The sequence below is a fragment of the Stomoxys calcitrans genome, chromosome 3 (assembly GCF_963082655.1).
Source record: "Stomoxys calcitrans chromosome 3, idStoCalc2.1, whole genome shotgun sequence".
Lineage (NCBI taxonomy): Eukaryota > Metazoa > Arthropoda > Insecta > Diptera > Muscidae > Stomoxys > Stomoxys calcitrans.
The window spans coordinates 48548400-48566302 of NC_081554.1; the positions used below are offsets into that span (position 1 = coordinate 48548400).

A 17903-nucleotide genomic window follows, 5' to 3' on the forward strand; every position below is an offset into this window, starting at 1 on the left:
ACACCACTAAATCGGACATATTTACCAACCATGGCAATATGGGATTCAAATGAAAGGTATTTGCGAGTAGAATACGAATCTGATATCCAAATGTGGCACCACGTTTCTGGGGGTCCACCCCTTTCCCAAAACACCCCCCAAACAGGACTTATTTACTGACCATGGGAATATGGGGCTTAAATAAAAGGCATCTGAAAGAAGAATACGATTCCGATATCCAAATATGGGACCAAGTTTCTTGGGGGCCGCCTCCCCCCAAAAACATCCCCCAAAGGGGACAAACTTATAGATATATGAGAATAGGTAACATTGCTGATATATTTTCCGGGCTTAGTGTTTGGGAGACCACCCCACTCCCCAAAACACCCCTAAATCGGTATTGGGGGGTAGAGCAAGAATTGATACCCATTTTTGCAAGAATTGATACCCAACATGTCGAAAATAAATATTCCAAGGAAACTTTTGTTCCATATAAAGTACAAGAAGACGCAGCGGAGCGGGCTCGGGTCATTTAGTTTTGTATATACTGCAGTTTTCAGATCTGTAATGCTATATGGTGTTGTGGTATGGTGGACGGCGATTCAAAAGTCCATCTACTGTTCAATACACAACCGCCTCCAAAGGATGGCTTGTTTGTGAATCACAACAGCACCGAGAACGACACCATATGATGCACTGAATTTAATGATACATCTTATGACTCTGGACATTGTGGGCAGATAAATTGCAGCGACCCCTGCCGTGAGGTTAAGGTAGCTTTCTTATTAGTCATGTGGCGGATACGGACACTGTGTTATCCTTGATACAATATCCGATGTTCCAGGCAGTGTGGATAACACCCTACTTGAGCCGCTTTTTATACCCCCCACCATAGGATGGGGGTATACTAATTTCGTCATTCTGTTTGTAATACCTCGAAATATGCATCTAAGACCCCAGAAAGTAGATATACTCTTGATCGTCATGTCATTTTAGGTCGATCTAGTCATGTCCGTCCGTCTGTCTGTCGGAGCACGCTAACTTTCGAAGGAGTAAAGCTAGCCGCTTGAAATTTTGCAAAAATATTTTTTATTAGTGTAGGTGGGTTGATACTGTAAATGGGCCAAATCGGTTAATGTTTTGATATAGCTGCCATATAAACCGATCATGGGTCTTGACTTCTTAAGCCTCTAGAGCGCACAATTTTCGTCCGATTTTATTGAAATTTTGCACATGGTGTGTTGGTATCACTTTCAACAACTACGCTCAGTATGGTTTAAATCGGTCCATATTTTGATAAACCTGCCATATAAACCGATCTTAGGTCTTGACTTCTTGAGCGGCTACAGGGCGCAATTCTCATCCGATTTAACTGAAATTTTGCACATAGTGTTTTGTTATGACTTCCAACAACTGTGATAAGTATATTTGAAATCGGTTCATAATCTGGTATAGCTGTCATATAAACCGATCTTGGATCTTGACTTCTTGAGCCTCTAGAGAGCGCAATTCTCATCCGATTTGGCTGAAATTTTGCATGAGGTGTTTTGTTATGACTTCCAATAACTGTGCTTAATATGGCTTAAATCGGTATATAACCTGATATAGCTGCCATATGAACCGATCTGGGTCTTGACTTCTTGAACCTCTAGAGAGCGCAATTCTCATCCGATTTGGCTGAAATTTTCTACAATGGCTTCTCTCATGACCTTCAACATACGTGTCTAATATGGTCTGAATCGTTCTATAGCTTGATACATCTACCATATAAACCTATCTCCCAATTTTGCTTCTTGAGCCCCTACAAAGCGCACTTCTTATCCGAATGGACTGAAATATTACACAATGACTTCTACAATGTTCAGCATTAAATTCCTTTATGGTCCGAATCTGACTATAACTAAATATAGATCCAATAGCATACCTGTTCTTATTCATTATTCTTTGTTTGCCTGAAAAGAGATACCGCGCAAAGAACTCGACAAATGCTATTCATGGTGGAGGGTATATAAGATTCGGCCCGGCCAAACTTAGCGCGCTCTTACTTGTTTATTTTTGAAAGCACTTTCAATGTCAAGAAATGCTACCATTGTATATTCATTGACAACTGGAGATCCGTTAATGTAGGCGACTACGTCGTGAAGGGCTGTTTCCGTGGACTTGTCCTTAGTACATGCTTGCTATTGCCGAGACAGGTGATTTCCTGGAATCCTTGTTTCTATCAACCTCTCCAGAGATATCAGCATAAAAGATGCCAGACTAATAAGACGAAAATCTTTTGGCTCCATGTGGTAAGGTTTTCCTGCTTTTGGCATGAAAATGAACTTTGTATCCCTCTATGTCTCATGTAGGACATGCTGATACATGCAGAGTATATCTCCCTAAGCCAAGGAGCCAGTCTTTCGGAAACAGCTTGTTATTGAAACAGTGATACATCATCAGGGCCTGACGACTTAAAGAAGTCGAATCTTTTCATCGCCCAAAGGATTTTCGACTCAGTCGTAATTTGCCCAATAATCTTCGACGAATGGAAACCAGTGACAACCTCATAGGGTACTTGCAATCAATTTTTATTTGCCTCATTAAAGTAAATAAAAAAAAAACAAGAGTCTGGTATAAAAACTTGGAATCAAGCCACTGGCGGAAGCTACAATTCCACAAAACCCACCAAACAAACATTTGATATCCAAATTTGAGTGCCTGGAGTCTTCACCAGAGATCTGCAGCGGTGTATCGCATTTATGGTGTACTTCGAAAGACCTTAATGACTAAATAGTTGTTTAATATTTTTCTTTGAAGAATTTATTCTGAATTACTCCAACGAGAATGATGCAACATCGCAGCCAGCATTTAGGACAATAGTCTCTGGTGTAGTGGGTGCTCCTAAACGAACCCATTCCCGCTGCAAGCCAGCATCTTGACGGGCCGATTGTATGGCATGCTGTAGGGCGAATATTACACTGACAGCCAAACACGTTGGAGGCTCTCCACAGCCCTTGGAGCTCATAAAACCTGTGGTATTTGCTGGGCCACGTAACATTTCAATGCGAAAATCTATGGGTATATCCTTGGCTCCGGGTGTCTTATAGGTCCAAGTGTTATTGGTCAACAGTTGACCAGTTTGACGATCATAGACTAACTGCTCTGTCAACCAGTAACCAAGGCCAGTAACAAATGCTCCCTCAATTTGACCAATATCAACATTGGGACTCAAACTTTCACCCACATCTTGAAGAATATCGACACGCTTAATCAAATGGTTTCCCGTTAAGATATCCACCTGCACTTCGGTCAATGCTATGCAGTAAATGTTGTACTCTTGTATATCTCCAAATTTGTATTGCTCAGTGGCAATGAGATTTGTGGAATTTTGCCAAGCAACTTGCACTACCTGCATCCAAGTGGCATTTTTGCCCAGGGAATCACGAATTGGCTTCAGACGTTCATTAAGGGTATTGCAACACTTGCGAATGGCATAGCAAACACATTCGCTGGTCATGGAATTGCTGCTCCAAAGGGCGTTGGCACCATTAATTGTATCGGTGCTTTCAATTTTCACAAAGTCCAAAGGAATTCCTAAAACAAGAGCAGCCACCTGGGCAGCTTTGGTATTAATACCTGAAAAAGGAGAAGGAAATGAGTCACAGACAGAGAGAGGGAGAGAGAGAGAGAGAGATTTAGTATTCTTAACCTACCTTGACCCATTTCAATGCCTCCATGAGTAATAACCACAGAACCATCACCATGATAAATGGTGACCGTTGCTGGATAAGTACCAAACTTGGGATAATATTGATAGGGAAAATCTATAATTGCCAAGCCCAGGCCTTTCTTCAGCCAACGATTCTGGGCATTGAACTGATCTATTTCCAAACGTCGGTTCTTATATTCGCTGGATTTTAGGAATTGGGGTAGCAACACTCTCATTCTATTACCTTCTTTGATATTTATCATGCGTGTATCGGCAGGATCCAGATTGCCCTCAAAGGCTATGTGCTCCATTATATTCTCAATCATAGCAGTACCTGTAAAATTTTCCTTCTGAGAAAACAGGAACTTTTGATTATGTTAGACCTTCTACCCACCCTCCAAAGAACCAGGAGCTCGCATAAAGGTAGAGCTGGGAGCATCTGTCAACACAACATTTCCTTCGAGTCGAAGATTTTCGGCGGTAAAATTATAACAACTTCTAAACGAAGTCAAAGTATGTATAGGTGCAGCATTTTCGTTGGGACTCCAACCGGCATCTCCATAAAAATTGTGTTGCATTGCCACAAATTTACCATTTGCCTGAACATGAACCTTGTAATCGGAGCGGTAAGCCCAACGTTTACCCAGGGTATCCATCATGGACTCCAGAGATTGCACAAATCGAACAGGACGATTGAGTTTCTGGGCAGCCAGAGAGGCAGCACAGGCCACAAAATTACAGCGGGTCAGTTTGGCGCCATAGCCTCCACCAAGGCGTCGAATCTTCAGCTGCACTTGGGCAACCTTGAGTTGCAGCATCTTAGCAATAGCAGCTTGGGTATGATTGTGCCATTGTGTGGAGGAGTACACCTTTAGACGTTCTTCCCCTGGTATCACAATGCAGGTTTGTGGCTCCATGGTGAAGTGATACTGAAGACCTATTTCGAAAATACCATTTACTTCATAATCTGCCTGGGCGGACAACTTTACTTGTGAGACATTCGGTTTTAACATGGGTGCAATGCGATCCAAGCGATTATTATCCAAGACATCCGCCATAGTGGGCATAATGATGAGTGCTGAGTCACCTCGCGAGTAGAAAACCTTGACATTCTTGGTGGCCCTTTCGGCTATATCCCTACTCTGAGCTACAATCATACCCAAAGGCTGGTTATGATAGCGCACCAAACCTGCAGTGAATAGCTCCTCCACTTCATATGTTTGTACGGTATCAACAATAGAATTAATGCCAGGAATATCCTTGGCTGAAAAGAAGGCCACAACTCCGGGCATCTGCAAAGCCTGCGAGGCATCAATGCTTTCAATCATACTTCCCACCTTGGTGGCTCCCACGAAAGCACAATGCACCGTATTCTGGGAGGTTATTAAGTCGTTCATATATTTGGCCTCACCGGCGCATTGAATCAAAGCTATAACCACAGAAAGGAAACAAAACGAAATTAGATTTTGATCCTGCAATAATCTGAACAAAATCTACCTTCTAATTTCTGTACAGGCTGAGTTACGGGATAATTACTTGGTTGGGTGTCAAATGTCTGAAGGCCGGAGGAGAGCTCTCGCTTCAATAAAGGGCCGCCACTTATGTAATCCTGGCGCACTCTATCCCGTGGACTGTGGACCAATAGGAATTTGAATAGCAGCCCCGAGGCCAACTTCATGCGATATTCTGGTGAAGCATTGGGCAATACAGCATCAGGCTGCAAAGAGCTGGACAGAGTCGAAAAGAGATTTTCTACCACACCTTTATCATAGAAACACTGGCCCTGCAACGACTCCTCAACAGCTGTAGCATGAACAAAATCAGGTCTTATGCCTCCAAAACATATTCGGGCAGTTTTGACAATGCCTGTGGCAAGCGATTCCAATTCCAGCAAAAATCCAGCATTTACATAGGCAGCAGCATTTTGGGCTCTGGGCATAATCTGAAGCATGACAAAAGAAGTCATATAATTTCAATTTCAGATCGGTGGTTATTACTCTTACCTTGTATGATTTGAATATAAAGTTGTCCTTGGAATAGGCCGGCAATTCAAAAGCAAGAATTATGGTTTTCGGTGTGGTGTCCGTCATAAATTCGGCCATTGAAAATGTTATGGGGTTTCCATCGGGCGCACGACAGACTATGACTTTGGCATTAAGAGTCTCCAGCAGTAAGAAAACATCCGATCGAAATTCTCTATGGGCTTTTTTAGTTGAAATATTACCACCCAGTGTGCCATTCTGAAAGGGTCAAAGGATTAAATAATCATCTCAACATTATCAGCAAATATTCTGCAAACCAAATTTGCCCATGGTCATGGTTAATAATGAACAGCGTGTGGATACTTTTCTATATCAATGATTGCTATCCGCTTCAAGTTTAAGCTCAATGGCAAGGGGGTTTTTCTAAGGTTAAATATGAGGGTCTTGATGCATATCTCAATTAAAGTTGTCACAGTTCGCACCTGTGCAACCCTTGAAATGCATTTTAGAGGAGGCCACCTTAGCGCAGAGGTAAGCAGATCCGCCTATGACACTAATCGCCTAGATTCGAATCCTGGCGAGAATATCAGAAAAAATTTTTCAGCGGTGGTTTTCCCCTCCTAATGCTGGCGACATTTGTGAGGTACTTTTCCATATAAAAACTTCTCCCCGTTCGGACTTGGCTTTAAATAGGAGGCCCCTATCACAGAGCTTTAACTTGAATCGAACAGCTCTCATTGATTTGTGAAAAGTTTGCCCATGTTCCTTAATGGAATGTTTATGGACAAATTTGCATTTGCAGAAGCGCCACGTACATGACTACCTCAGTCTCCTGACGATCTTTATTGCCACGCACCACAACATATAGGTGCAAAGGCATGCGATCGGGAATGGCTTTCAGAGCCTCTCTAGGGGCACTTCTCTTTGCCATAGAGATTTGCACTGCAGCGGTACCCTGAACCTTCTCGATCATTTTGCGGCCTTAGGCTGGAACTCCTTTGTATCGAGTTGCGGCATGAGTAGAGCGCGTTCAGTCGTCTTTTGACCTGTTTTTCAACGTTTCCTCTTTGACTTAAGATTTTGGTCAACAATCAAGCCCAAGTACTTGGCCTCCAAAGAGAGCTGTTGCTCCATACCTCTCAAGACGGGTCCCTTAGAAAACCTCAGCTTCCTTCTCCTGGTTCGTAATAGTAGAGAGGCAACGGCCATCTAGCATGATGACGACGTCATCCGCGTAGGCAACGACCTTCACCCTAAACCTCTCAAAATATCTCAGAATCCCATTAATCACCAAAAGCCCCAATGGAGGAGATAAAAACTCCTCCTTGCGAAGTTCCTATGGTCAAAATCTTCCATATCGAGCTCTATGCCAGAGATGCGTTGAAAATCACCCCTTTCAGCAATGTATCAACTCAACTTACCAAAACAGGGGGAACCGTCATGTCCTCCAGAGCGCCATGTATGGACCACAACTACGCCTTATTAAAAGGTCCTTCTATGTCCAAGAAGACCTCTAAGGTGAAGTTGGCCACACCCTAATTCCCCTCGATGTAGCCTACCGCATCATGAAGGGCATTATCAATGGACCGACCCTTAGTGTACGCATGCTGATAGCCACATACCCGTTAATGGTCGAGCCGGTCCCTAATACTAACATATGTATTAGGGACCGTCTCGATCATTAGTCTCTCCAAAGTCTTCAAAATGAAAACTGTGGCGTGCCCTACGCCACTATCTTCCTTATCTTTATGCCATAAAATCCACAAATAATCCATTTGCTACTTGTTTATCCAGTCTCTAAGAATCCTGTTCATCTGGTACTGGTCTAATTAGATTGGATCAGAATGCTGTACATAGGTTTTAGGGACCAAAACCTACCAAATGTTCTACAAGCGACAAATCTGGTGTATGTCTTAAGAACTACCAACGAAAAATAACACCGACGAATACACAGAAACCACCAATGAATACACAGACACGACACCACTACTGTGGTACAGGGTATTATAACTTAGTGCATTTGTTTGTAACACCCAAAAGGAAGAGAGATAGACCCTTTGATAAGTAAGTGACCAATCGACTTAGAATCAATTTCGGATTCGAATAACTATGTCCGTCTGTCTGTTTGCCTGTCTGTCTGTCCGTCTGCCTGTCCGCCTGTCCATATTAGTTTGTGTACAAACTAAAGGTCACAGTTTCATCCGATCATCTTCGAACTTGGTACTGGCATGTTTTTCGGCCTAGAGAAAAAGTCTATTGAAATTGGAAAAAATCGGTTCAGATTTAGATATAGGTGCCATATATATGTTCGTCCGATTTGGTGTAACAATGCAATAAAATGCTCATTTGTTAACCGATTCTCTTGAAATTTGACAGAAAGGATTTCCTTATGACTTCCGACATTACAGGTGAATTTCAAAGAAATCGGTTCAGATTTGGATATAGCTTCCATATATATGTTCGTCCGATCTGCAGTAACAATGCAATAAAATGCTCATTTGTTGACCGATTTTCTTGAAATTTGTTAGGAAGGATTTTCTCTCGATTCTCGAAATTACTGGTGAATTTAATGGCAATCGGTTCAGATTTAGATATAGCTCTCTATATATATCTCGCCCGATTTCTACTCCTAGAGCCACTGCAATCGCATTTATTGACCAAGCTTCCCTAAATTTTGTACAACGCTCACCTTGATGACTTCCACAATGTGTATAAAATTTGCTCGAAATCGGTTCAGATTTAGATATAGTTCCCATGTATATGTTCGCCCGATTTTAAGAAATATTGCAATAAAGTCTTCATTTGTTAAGCGATTCTCTTGAAGTTTGGCAGGAAGGATTTTCTTATAACTCTCGACATTATCAGTGAATTTCATAGAAATCGGTTCAGATTTAGATATAGCTCCCATATATATGTTCGTCCGATTTGAAGTAATACTGCAATAAAATGGTCATTTGTTAAGCGATGTTATTGAGATTTGGCAGGAAGGATTTTCTAATGACCCTCGACATTATTGATGAATTTCATACAAATCGGTTCAGATTTAGATATAGCTCCCACATATATGTTCGTCCGATTTGCAGTAATAATGCAATAAAATGGTCATTTGTTAACCGATTTCCTTGAAATTTGTTAGGAAGGAGTTTCTTTTGACTCTCGACATTGGTGATGCATTTCATAGAAGTCGGTTCATATATAGATATGGCTCTCATATATATTTATCGCCCGATTTTCACTCCTCGAGCCACTGCAAGCGCATTTATTGACCAACCTTGCCGAAATTTTGTACAACGCTATCCTCGGCGACTTCCACAATATTGCTCGAAATCGGTTCAAATTGAGATATAGTTCCCATGTATGTGTTCGCCCGATTTTGAGAAATATTGCAATAAAGTCTTCATTTGTTAAGCGATTCTCTTGAAGTTTGGCAGGAAGGATTTTCTTATAACTCTCGACATTATCAGTGAATTTCATAGAAATCGGTTCAGATTTAGATATAGCTCCCATATATGTGTTCGTCCGATTTGAAGTAATACTGCAATAAAATGGTCATTTGTTAAGCGATGTTATTGAAATTTGGCAGGAAAGATTTTCTAATGACCCTCGACATTATTGGTGAATTTCATAGAAATCGGTTCAGATTTAGATATAGCTCCCACATATATGTTCGTTCGATTTCCACTAATAATGCAATAAAGTGCTCTTTTGTTAACCCATTCTCTAGAAATTCGGCAGGAAGGATTTTCTAATGACTCTCGACATTACTGGTAAATTTCATAGAAATCGGTTCAGATTTAGATATAGCTCCTATATATATGTTCGTCCGATTTTCAGTAATAATGCATTAAAATGGTAATTTGTCAACCGATTCTCTTGAAATTTTGCAGGAAGGATTTTCCAATGACGCTCGACATTATTGGTGAATTTCGTAGAAATCGGTTCAGATTTAGATATAGCTCCCATATATATGTTCATCAGATTTGCAATAATGTCATTTGTCCACCGTATTTTTTATAGTTTCAACATATTTGATACTGAACACATCCTCCGGGTCCATCATCCAAATTGGTTCAGAATTAGATATATCTCCTACTTTGTTCCTCTTGTGTAGGTTTAGGGTTTTATAATTTCGGCACCGCCCGCTTTTTGCCTTTCCTTGCTAGTTCTTTATTTATGTCTTGGAAAACCTATCAGAAGTTGAGGTCCACCCAACAAGAAAACATAACCTACCAATTTTGGCAGGAACCTACCAAAAACTTTATCATGGAATTCACCATACGTTCAAGGGTTTTTGAGTAGAAAGAACGTAAGGCTTATAGGTCTGTAAGCCTTTGGTGTCGCATAACATACCTTGCCGGGCTTTTGCCATTACTTTACTCAATACAAATTTCTCTACTTCACTACTAAACCCAAAATTGGCATTAGTCATAGTTGAAGAATCAAACACCAAACCGTTATCACGAATAATGTTAAAAGTTAATAGAATATAAATAAGAAAATAATTAATTCAACCATTTGCATTTCATGTTATATGCATAGTTCAGTAAGCCCACTAAAGTAGACGTGATACTAAATTTAGTAAACTAAACATAAAAATTCTAATTTAAGTGTCCATGCCCCTTCAAAGAATTATTTAATATGATAATGCATACTAAGAATAACGCGTTTATTAGTCTATGTTAAAAAAAAACACGAGAGCATATAAACAAAACGGGTATTTAAAGAAAGCTTTTATTTTTAATACACTTACCATCCATAGATCTTCAAATATTTTAGAATATAGCAAAAATACTTACATTTCTCACTGGCACATTGGCTATGAGTTGAAAATGTTGCCATAGCTCTTGGCAATACTGGAATCCCTTCTCATCTGATACTTTATTGAAGATATCCATTGCTTCTGAAAGTGTCAAACTGGCACCCAATGTTAATTTGTCTTTGGACAATTTGAATTCCTTCAACTGGGCCACACCATGAATGTCTATAAAATGTTTAATATTTTCGGAACGACGATAAACTCCATGGGCAGTGTTGCCTCCCACCAACATATATTCCTCATCTGCTGGTATTTGGCTGAGAATCAGCAAGAGCTCCTTGAGATCTTGAGGCCAAAACCATAAAATTCCATCGGCATAGCGTAACATTTTCATAGGTTTATGACACTGACCCGAACACAAGGCCCCCGAATCACTTTTGGGACATTTTTTGCCTACCAGATCTTCAATATCTTGGCATTCTTCGGCGGGCAGCATAACAAAATTATCTGAGGCAAATGATTTCATAGCATCCAAAATGGGTCTATAACCAGTGCAACGACATGTGTTGCCACTGAAGGCATTCTCAATTTCCTCCATGGTGGCTTGACCTGCTTTGGACTCCAACAAGCTGTACATGTTCATTACAAAACCCGGAGTGCAGTATCCACATTGAGTGGCATTTAGCTTGGCCATGCGTTTTTGTATGGGATGATAGCCATCGAGTTGATTTCCAATACCCTCGCAAGTGGTGATCTCCCAAGATCCGCAGGTATTCAGCAATACAAGGCACTGAAATGATATATAGATGTTGCTGATATTAATCTAAGAAATAAAGTCGAGCAAAGCCGATCTTTCGATACTTTAAACCAAACTTTGAGTGCAATGTAGGCTAAGAATTTATTTCATTTGTATATTTTCTCCACATCACATTGACTTTGACTTGAATGAAGAGGTCTTCATCCATTGGGTTTTTGGATGATGATGCGGGATCATTCTTTCCAAGATTCTTCCATTTGATTTCGGGTATAGAGGGCATTGAGTACTTGATACAAACAATGAATAATGGGATGACATTCATCAATAAGGCGGTTTGTTCAACCTGGAAGCCCAGCAGGAAGAAAGACAGAAGATGACAGAATAAGGATCTCAGTGTGAACTGTCCAAGATTCTGAGGAAGAGTGGTTCCACTGCTTTCTCACCCCCCCTAGGATGCGTACGGCTGCTCTTCGTGACAAGATCTAACGAATCTTGTGAGGATGAACTCCTGGCGGAATCAGAAGACGAGTACGAACGCAACAGTGATAGAAGTTGTATGTAAATGTAAATTTGTAGAAGCATTATTGTTGTTGGATACCGAAGATTTGATCCGGCCTGAATAGAGAGGTGAGGTAAGTTCTCATTTTTTGCAATATCAAGTTTTTGTCTCATGCCAATGTCATTGCTAAGCTTGAGTCTGGAACTGGTTCAGTAAATTTGGGTCTAGTTATTAGACAATTGCTAATCTATTTTTTGTTGTTATGACATTGTTTAAGCTGTATTACTTTATTATTTATTTTGATTGTTTTAATTATTTGTTAATTTTCGAACATGTTTGCAAGGTTATTCTGCATTGTAGAGAAGGAAAAAACCGGCACATTAATTGCAGGCTAATCACAAAAACACACAAAAATATTCCAAAGAAAAATAAATCAAAATGTGTTAAAAAAATGATTTTGTTTTCGATTATATTACTTTTCAAATTTAACCCAAACCCAAAAAAAATTCCTAAAATTAAAATTTCATAAAAGTAAAAAATTTCATTTAAAACCATAACCATAATGACCAGATAAACTTCATTCAAGTTGCCCAAAAAAGTGATCAAGTAAACGAACCGTGGTTCGATTCATATTCCCTTTACTGTGTAAGTTGCATACTTTCCCATGAAAATTCCATTAAGGAACAGCGACGATACTTCTCTCATATCAACGATTACTGTTCCAAGTTTTAAGCTGAATTGTAAAGGATCTCCAGTTTTAGTAAGAACAGTGTACAGCAGAGTTACACTATGTAGTAGAGAAAATTTATATGGCTGCATACCTGAGGGAAGTCCCCAGCATCAATGAGTAATGTTCGATTCAAGTTTAAGAGTTATGATATGTCTAAAGGCACACGATGTAGGCGGCCAATCGATCGATACCGAACGTGAAATAAAATGTTCATCGTACTCGCCTCTCAATAAGTCCATGTGGCATGTGGCACCGCCTTGTTGAAACAACAAGTCATGCAAGTCAAACTCTTCCATTTTGGGCAAGAAAAAGTCGGATATCATCTCTTGGATATCGCTCACCAATCACAGTTACTTTACGATTAACATAATCTATGAAGAAGTACGGTCCAATGATGCCACCAGCCTATAAACCGCACCCAACTGTGACTTTCTCTAAAGGCATAGGTAGCTCTTGCAATGCTTCTGGCTGATCTTTACTCCAAAATCGTCAATTCTGCTTATTTACGTTCCCATTAAGCCAAAAATGAGCTTTGTCGATGGAATGGAAGAAGCGCGCGATGAACTTTCTTAACAGAGCACGCATTTTGATAATAAAGTTCAATAATTTGGAAGCATTGTTCGTTTCTAAGACGATTCATGGTTAAATTATAAATCAAACTGAAGATTTTTGACAGTGAAATAAAACACGAAACCTGAGTGAGCTGTTTAAACCAGTGTTGCCAACAAGATAATAGCTAAAAAATCACCCTTTATTAAAATTCAGAAACAAGTGTTTGGCGGCCTTCTCTACCACAAAGATTCAGCAAACTATCAAAATTGCAAATTTGCTCAGGAACATTCTATTAAGGAACATGAGCAAACTTCTAACATATCAATGAGTACTCTCCGATTCAAGCTTAAGCTTAATGATAAGGAACCTCCTTTTTATAGCCGAGTCCGAAAGGCGTGCTGCAGTGCGATACCTACTTGGAGGTAGTTTTCACATGGCATGGCACCTCACACATGTCGCCAGCCTTAGGAGGGGATAACCCCCACAGAAATGTTTTTTCTAATGTTCTCTCCGAAATTTGAACCCAGGAGTTCAACGTTCGACCGATGGGTCTACAAGTTGGCTTAGAGGTTTTATTTGGGGGATAGGCGATACCAATCTGTAAATATGTCCCTTTGGGTGGGGCGTTCCCCTATGTTGCCTTATAGGGTTGCAAAGAATATTTCTCTTAAATCTGGAGTTTTTAAAAATAATAAGAAAAAATAAACTGGTTAAAAATATGCCCTATGAGAATAGGTAGAGATATATCCTTGAAATTTGGATTGGTTAAAGCTGAGGTACTAGCGAGATCGGGTGCTAACGCTGCCATATAGACCCATAACTCGATTAAAGGTCTTGGACCCATAAAAGACGCATTTATTGTCCGATTTCACCGAAATTTGGGACAGTGAATTGTGTTAGGCCCTTTAACATTCATCTTCAAATCTTCCCAGATCGGTCCAGATTTGGATACATCTGCCATATAGACCGATCTCTCGATTTAAAGTCTTGGTCCTATAAAAGGAGATATCTCTTTGACATGTGGATTGGTTAGAGCTGAGGTGCTAGAGAGATCGTGTGCAAAATTTCAAGGCCCTGGTTTTGTGGGAGCCCTTTGACAGGCTGCCAAGTCTTCGATTGTGGTTCGAAGGCGCCCGGACAACCTAGAGCCTTGAAATTTTGCACACGATCTCACTAACACCTCAGCTCTTATTTCTTTCCAAATTTCAAAACCCACTCTCATATGGCATATTTTTTTACACCCATCATCGAACGATGGTAGCATATTCATTTTGTCATTCCTTTTGCAACACATCGAAATATCCATTTCCGACCCTATGTAGTATATATATTCTTGATCGTCGTAAAAATCTTAAACGATTGAGTCATGTCCGTCCGTCTGTCTGTTGAAATCACGCTACAGTCTTTAAAAAGAGAATTACTGAGCTGAAACTTTGCACAGATTCTTTTTTTTGTCTAAAGGCAGTTTAAGTTTGAAGATGGGCTATATCGGACTATATCCTGATATAGCCCCCACAGAGACCGATCCGCCGAATTACGGTCGTAGGCCCATTAAAGCCACATTTTTTATCCGATTTTGCCAAAATTTGGGACAGTGAGATGAGTTAAGTCAGTCGACATCCTTCTTCAATTTGGCCCCGATCAGTCCAGATTTGCATATAGCTCTCATATAGACCGATCTCTCGATTAAAGGTCTCGGATCAATAAAAGGTGCATTTATTGTCCGATTTTAGCAAAATTTGGGACAGAGGGTTATGTTAGGCCCCCCGGACATCTTTCTGCAATTTGGCTTTGATCGGTTCAGATTTGGATATAGCTGCCATATAGGCCGATCTCTCGGTTTAAAGTCTTGGGCTTATAAAAGACGCATTTATTGTCCGATTTCACCAAAATTTGGGACAGTGGATTGTGTTAGGCCCCCGACATCTTTCTGCAATTTGGCCGTGATCGGTTCAGATTTGGATATAGCTGCCATATAGACCGATCTCTCGATTTAACGTTTTGGGCCCATGAAAGGCGCATATATTGTCCGATTTCACCAAAATTTGGGACAGTGGGTTATGTTAGGCTGTTCGACATCCTTCTTCAATTTGGCCCAGATTTAAATATAGCTGCCACATAGACCGATCTCTTCATTTAGGGTTTTGGGCCAATAAAAAGAGGATTTTTTGTCCAATTTTGTCAAAATTTGGGACAGTGAGTTGTGTTACGCCCCCCGACATCTTTCTGTAATTTGGCCTTGATCGGTTCAGATTTGGATATAGATGCCATATAGATCGATCTATCGATTTAACGTTTTGGGCCCATGAAAGGCGCATTAATTGTCCGATTTGATCGGATCAGATTTGGCGCATTTATTGACCGATTTTACCAAAATTTGGGACAGTAGGTTGTGTTAGGCTGTTCGACATCCTTCTTCAATTTGGCCCAGGTCGGTCCAGATTTGAATATAACTGATATATAGACCGATCTCGTCATTTAGGGTTTTGAGCCCATAAAAAGAGCATTTATCGTCCGATTTTGTCAAAATTTGGGACTGTGGGTTGTGTTAGGCCCCCCCTACATCGTTCTGGAATTTGGCCTCGATCGGTTCAGATTTGGATAAAGCTGCCATATAGACCGATCTCTCGATTTAACGTTTTGGACCCATGAAAGGCGCATTAATTGTCCGATTTGATCGGTTCAGATTTGGCGCATTTATTGTCCGATTTTACCAAAATTTGGGACAGTGGGTTATGTTAGGCTGTTCGACATCCTTCTTTAATTTGGCCCAGATCGGTCCAGATTTGAATATAGCTGCGATATAGACCGATCTCTTCATTTAGGGTTTTGGGTCCATAAAAAGAGGATTTTTTTGTCCAATTTTGTCAAAATTTGGGACAGTGAGTTGTGTTACGCCCCCCGACATCTTTTTGCAATTTGGCTTTTGATCGGTTCAGATTTGGATATAGCTGCCATATGGACCGATGTCTCGATTTAAGGTCTTGGGCCCACAAATGGCGCATTTATTGTCCGATTTGGGACAGTAGGTTCTGTTAGGCTGTTCGACATCCTCCTTCAATTTGGCCCAGATTTGAATATAGCTGCCATATAGACCGATCTCTTCATTTAGGGTTTTGGGCCCATAAAGAGAGGATTTATTGTCCAAGTTTGTCAAAATTTGGGACTGTGGGTTGTGTTAGGCCCCCCGACATCTTTCTGCAATTTGGCCTTGATCGGTTCAGATTTGGATATAGCTGCCATATGGATCGATCTCTCGATTTAAGGTCTTGGACCCAAAAATGGTGCATTTATTGTCTGATTTCGCCGCAATTTGGGACATTGAGTTCTGTTAGGCCCTTCGACATTTCTCTTTGATTTGGCCCAATGATTTGAACAATGACTTGTACTTAATGTCCGTGCCGAATTTGGTCCAAATCGGTCCATATTTCGACATAGCTGCTATGGGGATATAAATTATGCATTTTTCACCGTATTATGACGAAAGGTGGGTTACATATATACCCGTGGTGGTGGGTATCTAAAGTTTGGCCCTGCCGAACTCTACGCCTTTTTACTTGTTTTTCTTTCTGATGTAACGATGCACACACGAAATCATAACAAAACCAACTGACTAAGCCGCACATCAACACGAAAATAAGTAGATAATTGCCCACGTGATAATTGTGTGTGTACGCATACATGTTTACACGCCAATTCACACACAGCCCTTCGTTTTACAGCATGCACTAGATTGCCCAAAAATGTAAACAAAACCGATTTTAAGAAATTCCGACTGTAAATGGGTACATGTTTAACTGGCAGCTAAGAAAAATATCCTTGAAATTTCATTCTTTGTCAAATATTGTCACAGATTACTAGCAAGGATGTAATTTTCGCTTCCGGGAGTCTTTTTGAACGTGAATTAATGTTTTTTTTTATACTGGTTATAGGGAAAATATTTTAAGAAATTTCCATACCCATTTTATGTATATGAACTAATTGCAATTTCTTTCAAAATAGGATATGTTTCCGTAGTTCAGCAATTTTTCGTAACAGAAGAGAATATTTTCATAAAATTTAATAAAATTTGTTTACTAATTTTGTTTCATTATGTTCTATGCTCACCCAACTGAATGGCAGGAATAAAAAACTTAATTTTAAAATAGGTTTTTAGTATACCGAAAATTTTACGTATTATGACTTTGAACTAAAACTTTAACTGCTTCTAATTATCTTTGTCTATCCTTGAGTGGAACTTACCGAATTGGCTGACCATATTTTAATTTCTCCTGTTGCAGGATTTTTGCCTTTGATTGAAACCACACAGGCGCCACAACCACCCGCGAGGCACATAAATTTGGTGGCCGTCAATTGGGCATGATCTCTGATGAAGGTGTTTAATGTTGTGTCCGGCGCCAGGGTTGTGAGATTCACTGTCATTCAAAACACACATAAAGTTGCATTCTATTAGGTTTCACTTCAGTATATAGTAGTGCTTCGGCTTACCAGTATAGGGAGTTCCATTTATTTTGAACTCCATTGTACCCTCTGGTAATTTGCCTTCTATATCAAGGGGTTTGCTTTCAGTGCTACCCATTTTTAATTTTTCGGCAGAATTAGTAAGCAATAAAAACAAACTTTTTCAGACAAGCTTTGCATTCAAACTGAAGATATTTTAATTCTCGACTTTGTTTGCATTGTTAAAGATGTTTCAAACTTTTTATTTTATTCTGATTGTGGTTGCTATTGTTGTTTTCATGCCCTACACCTCATAGGAGGGGATATACTCACTATTCTATTTTGTTTGTGATACGTTACGTTAAAATAGTAAACTAAGATCGTATAAAAAATAAGTGAGATCGACTTTATATTCTTATTGGTTTTGTGATGTTAACGTAAGTTAATGTTAATGTCAGATATAGCTCCTATTGAAGGGGATATTCTTCTCTCTTTGCAAATGTAAGTTTGCCCATGA

The 17903-nt window shown here is 40.0% G+C and overlaps 1 protein-coding gene across 1 annotated transcript; it reads right to left on the reverse strand.

Annotated features, from left to right (window-relative positions):
• Window positions 1–2718: 2718 nt before the first annotated feature.
• On the reverse strand, window positions 2719–17468 carry LOC131995558 (uncharacterized). The gene is made up of 8 exons (XM_059364314.1): window positions 17435–17468; window positions 17189–17361; window positions 10449–11198; window positions 5674–5910; window positions 5168–5612; window positions 4065–5099; window positions 3675–4004; window positions 2719–3597 (listed from the first exon to the last, which is right to left on the reverse strand). The coding sequence occupies exons 1-8, from the start codon at window positions 17466–17468 to the stop codon at window positions 2792–2794; spliced, it is 3810 nt and encodes a 1269-aa protein (XP_059220297.1). The 3' UTR covers window positions 2719–2791.
• Window positions 17469–17903: the final 435 nt, after the last annotated feature.